Source organism: Enhydra lutris, unplaced genomic scaffold (assembly GCF_002288905.1).
Source record: "Enhydra lutris kenyoni isolate GAN:26980312 unplaced genomic scaffold, ASM228890v2 scaffoldscaffold99, whole genome shotgun sequence".
NCBI classification, from domain to species: domain Eukaryota; kingdom Metazoa; phylum Chordata; class Mammalia; order Carnivora; family Mustelidae; genus Enhydra; species Enhydra lutris.
The window spans coordinates 77,542-83,129 of NW_019154183.1; the positions used below are offsets into that span (position 1 = coordinate 77,542).

The 5,588-nt window shown below is 40.9% G+C and overlaps 1 protein-coding gene across 1 annotated transcript in view; it reads left to right on the forward strand.

Moving 5' to 3' along the window:
• LOC111139305 (ankyrin repeat domain 26) overlaps positions 1–5,588 on the forward strand; it is a 131,311-nt gene that overhangs the window by 77,531 nt on the left and 48,192 nt on the right. Inside the window, exon 29 of the mRNA XM_022491551.1 lies at positions 2,015–2,135. Within this exon, the coding sequence (XP_022347259.1) occupies positions 2,015–2,135 (121 nt within the window). The remainder of the gene's footprint in view (positions 1–2,014; positions 2,136–5,588) is intronic.

The window sequence follows — 5,588 nt, forward strand, 5'->3', positions numbered from 1 at the left end:
CGTGTTGGTTGAATACATGTCTACGTACTGTTACAATTCCTAAGTCCATGTTACAATTCCTATGAATTACTCATGTTGTTTTACTTAATCCACTAGATTAAAAAGAAATGCTGTTTATTAAAAAGAAAAAATCTCCTGTCTTGACAGATAAGGAAAATGAAGCCTGGGGAAGCTAGGGAAGTTCTATGGGAGCCTGAGGGAGTAAGAGGACTAGGATTTTCGTCCCAGTTTATTTCACCTCAAGACTGTCCCTTTCCTTAGTCAAGCAGGCACTATCTGGACTGTGTAGCTCTTGTGCAGGGAGACAAGAGGAGTTAACCTGGAATAACAACTTCGATGACCAGTTTTAAGTGCCCGGTTCCCTATTATTTCCATGTTTCTTTTTTTTAAATTTCCATGTTTCTTTATCTGAATTTTCTGTCTACTTTGATGGTTCATGAAAACCATTTGAGTTCTGTGAAAGCAGCAATTAGACCCATTTATCATACTGCAAGAGCACCACAGTTTACTCCAAAGAGCCAACCTCTTGGATTATCTCATCTCTATTCAGGTTTTCAGGGATTTTCCTTCATGAATTGGTTCCCAGGTAATACATATGAGGCATTAAGCAGCGTATTACATTTGACCTTCTCTCTTGCTCTTGTAAGAGAGCTGTGAGAATGAGTGCATTAATGACTAAAAAGTCAAAAGAAAAGCAAGAGATGTATACACCAGCATTCTTATTTATTGGTGGTGTTCCTCCCTGTCTTTGGGATGCTCACCACATCACACCCAATGGAGAGAGGATCTGCTGAACATCCTTTACCATGTGCTCATGGAAGTTGTCTTAACATCTGCTGCATCTGTGAAAATGCCTTCACTTTTCTCTTAATACAGAATGCTACCTTTTTCCTTTTAAAATGTGTAACTATGGAATTCCTAGGATAAATCACACCAATAAATACTTTATATTGCAGTAGGCGTATACATGGATTCAATTCTTTTGGAAAGCCATTTGTAAATACGTATCAAGAACCTCAAAAATGTCTCCTTGGTTCAATACTAGCACTTCTGGGGAAGTTATCCAAGACAGACATATAGAGAAAATCTTGATATAAAGACATTCATTCATTCATGCTGTTTATAAGAAACACCATCAATGATCAACAAAAGTGTACAACCACATCATAAATTTTATTTTGATGTTCATAGAATGGCATGAAGCAGGCAACTTATGTACTAAATGAACAAAGGAGGATACTAAACTGTACATAAGGAGTAATGGCAACTGTGAAAATGTGTGCACCAGGGAAGATTCAATTAAAATTCAATTCATTCAATTAATTAAATAAATTAAATTATTTGAAGTTTTTTCAAATAAACTCAAAATGTACTAGTGTTTGGGTGGTATAATTATCATCAATTTCTTCTACATTTCTAAGTAATAAATGTTCACGAACAACCACACTTGTCTTTTATAATCAGAAAAAGAAATCCTTATTTTTGAATGAGCTTTTCATTCTTGATGTTTGTGTTGAAAAAGAATGGCAGAAATTAGGACATATTAGTTTTATAACTAAGAAACCAGAGAAAGACTTTTAGACATATTTCAGAAGAGACACTGAAGTAAGAAACTTAAGTAGCAAGTCGTCATGGAGTAGGAGTGGTCAGATGTTGGAAAGATCCAGAACGACTTCCAGACACTCTTGTGGTGGTCAAGAGAGAGAGGAATCTAGCCACTGAAACTTCCCGACAGAAGTCCTGAACAACAATTTGCATTGCCTCCTAAAATAAAGAAGCCTGTGGCCTTGAATAAAGTTGCAGAGAACAGAGGGATGTCTAACAAATAGATAATTAGAATCCTCTAAGCAGAGGGAAGGTGTGACGTTCACGACTGGCTTTAAAAATAGTGATCTTTAAATCCCAAGTAGTGTCAGAATCACATGAGAATAGGTGGAACCTTGGCAGCCCTGTGAGACAAGTAAATATAGAGCAAGAGCCTGAAGAGCTATGATTCAGTAAATATGTGTTTCAGGAGACTCTTCCCCAGCACATCCCCAAACCCATACCGTCTACCCTGGTGTGAAGCCAGAGCTACAGGGTGTGCAAGGCGGTCCCACCTAGACTCCCAGCTCCAGAGTCTGACAGGGCCAGAGGTACCACCACTTGACAAAGAGATCAGCCACATCGTGCAAACAACGCAGAACACTCATGTTCCCAAGAGAGCAGTGACTAAGGCGGCAACATGCTGAAATCACTCGGGCACCTTGTCAAAGGCAGAGATGATCCTTGGCCCAGGCTGAAGTCTGCAGCACCGGGGAAGATATCATAGGTTAAGGATTTTTTGTAAGTGTACCAAAAACCTTTCTGGCGTAAGTTCTCGGACATATCACCATCAACAGATTTCCCCATGAGTCATGGCGCAGCTCATCACACCAAGCCAGATGCAAATTGTCTGTCCTAGACCACTGCTCACAGTCCGTGCTAAGGCCCGCTTAACTCCTGGATTCATTCCAACCCCAGGACTCAGGTAAATCACCTGTTAAAAATGCATCTCCTCTAGTGCCTGGCATTGGAGGTCTCAAGCGAGGCCCAGGAATTTGCATTTTAATAGCATCTCAGTTTATTGTGATAGAGAGAATCCACAAATTGAAGTCAGAGATGCTGTTCTGGGATGTTTGTTGATCAATCCGTGAACAACACTTTCTACACTACTGTCAGTTTTACAGATAAGTCATTTAAACACCACTCATGCCAGTTCTTAATAAAAGCAAGGCCACTCATTTTGTTCTCAACCCAGCTGCTATCAGTATTTTTAACCAAACTGTTGGATAGACACAAAGCAGAAGATTTCATGATGGTGAAATTTTCAGATGACACTAGGTGGAGGGAGATCGCCAAAACATTATTAGATAGTTGGACAAGGATTTTAAAAGGTTCTGGCATCCCTGGGAAAAAATAAGTCAAAACTAACCAGATGAAAATAAATATGTATAAACAACCAGCCCTGTAATTTGAATCAAGAATAGCGTGCCCAAAGTTGAAAGAGCCTGGTTTAGCAGGTAAACAAGGCTCAGAGGTTCAAAATGAGCTCACCTGGGTGGGTGTGATTGGACGTCAATGTTCAGCGCTCATGACAGAGGCAAGAGTAAACCCAAGACATTGCACTTTGAAAAACCACATCCGGAGTGCTGGATTCCACATCGAGAGCCACATTTACAGGCAAGTTTAAAAACTGAAGTAGATCCAACAGAGACGACTGAGATGGTGATGATCCCTGAAACCATTCTGTCTGAGGAAGCAGTGGAGGAATGGGGAGCACTCCCATAGAGAAAGGAAGACCCAAGATGGGTTTCAGAGCCAGGGTCAAATCTGTGACAAGCTCTGATGAAGGAAGAATTTACTCACCCTTTGTTTTTTCCAGGGAGTGAAACCAAGGTCAATGGGAAGAAATCATATAAGCAATAGTGTCACTGAGAATAGTGTTAGTTTGTTACCCTTGCTAGCCCACCACCATGGGGACCATCTTCATGTGCCCCCTTCCAGACTCACAGATAATCACTGTGTCACCGGTCTGGGGCCTGCAGAGTCTTAGCCCCAACATCTCCTGCACGGCAAAGATTCCATCATCCAGGCACTATCCTCTGTGCACCAAGCCCCCATGTACTTCTCCATCATTTACCAAGTAATTTACATTTTGTAACCGTAAGTTGCCTGCTTCTCACGTCATTGGTGGATGAACACCATATCCCCGCCTCATTGTGCATATCCCTGCCTCATTCACTGACATAGGACTAAGTCTTACCAATTTCCTTATCTCCCAACAACAAAGAGATTCTTAAGAAATGCAGAGAGAGATAGAGTGTGTGTGTGTGTCTAGGACCCATAGCTAATTGACTGACACCTCCCAGGTGTGAACTAAATCAAGAATGAGATGCAAACTAGAAGCTTCACTCAGAAAACGCTTTTAAGGCATGACTAATGACATCCTTTTAGAAGAGATCAGTCTAAAGAAATGAGAACTCAGTCTGATGCACTGCCATGAACTCTCTCTGTATGAAAACCACATGGCGAGTTGGCAGTGAACTCTTGGTAAGAGATCCAAAGAGAAAGAATAGAAATGTTGTTCCTTAGAATTCAGCAGTGGCCCCTGAAGCAGAAGAAACATAATCTCGATCATTTGTTTTACTTTAATTCTCTTATTTGATTGCTAGTATTTCTAAGATAAACTAAGGATCTTTATACTTAAAGCTGATTTGTCCTGAGCCAGTAGTATTTCATTATATACAAAGACAATATTATGAAAACCAAAATTATCCTAATCAAGTATATAAAATTAAGACATTAAAGTTGAAAGCTGGATTGTATCATGTTGCACTGGGTATGTGTAATGACGGAAAAAGTTTTCTCATAAAAATAGTTACATATTACTTACTTTTTAAAATGGAGTCAGGGAGTAATAAAACTGATTTGTCATTAAACATACTGAATTACGATTCCCAAAATCTGCAGGCTTGAAATTATTTGCCAGCTTCCCTATCCTGGAACCAGATGACAGAAGACAAATGGGACTATGATGTGCATCCCACAGAATGAGCTTAACAGATGAATTTCTCCAACGAAGATATACAAAGGGCCAGTGAGCACATGAGAGGATATTCAACATTGTAGTCACCGGGAAAACACAAATCAAACCCTCATTTATACATCACTTCACACCCCAGTAGGACAACTGCAATAAAAAAGACAGTTATAACAAGTATTGGAAAGAAGTGAGAAATCAGAACCATCGTACATGACTGGTGGGCACGTAACACGGCATAGCCCCCTTCCGGTTACAGTCTGGCAGTTCCCCTAATGACTGTCCATCGAGTTACCATTTGACCCAACAATTCCGCTGTTACAGAAATGAAAACATGTTCACAGAAAAACCTGTACACAAATGCTCACAGCAGCATCACTTACCACAGCCAAAAAATAAGAACAACCCAACTATCGGCTGGTGAATCAACAAAATGCGGCACATCCACACCACAAAACGCCATTCGGCCGTGAGAAGAAATGGAAAACTGCCACATGCTGTAGCGGGACGCACCTTGAAAACATGGCAAGGGAAAGAAGCCTGTCAAAAGACCACGTATTGTATGATTCTTCTTCTATGAAATTTTCGGGAGAGGCAAACCGAAAGAGAAAGTGGATTTGTGGTTGCCTGGAACTAGAGGCAGGAATGGAATGTCTTGGGGAATGTTAGCTAGAGAAAAGGTGTTTCTGGACCAATAGAAATGTCCTGGGGCACCTGGGTGGCTCAGTGGGTTAAGCCTCTGCCTTCGGCTCAGGTCATGATCTCAGGGTCCTGGGATCAAGCCCCGCATCGGGCTCTCTGCTTAGCAAGGAGCCTGCTTCCTCCTCTCTCTCTGCCTGCTTCTCTGCCTACTTGTGATCTCCGTCTCTCAAATAAATAAATAAAATCTTTTTAAAAAATGTTTCAAGTTATTTAAAAAAAAAAAAGAGAGAAGGGAGTTAAGGGAAATTGGAAGGGGAGGTGAACCATGAGAGACTATGGACTCTGAAAAACAATCTGAGGGTTTTGAAGGGGCGGGGGGGGGGAG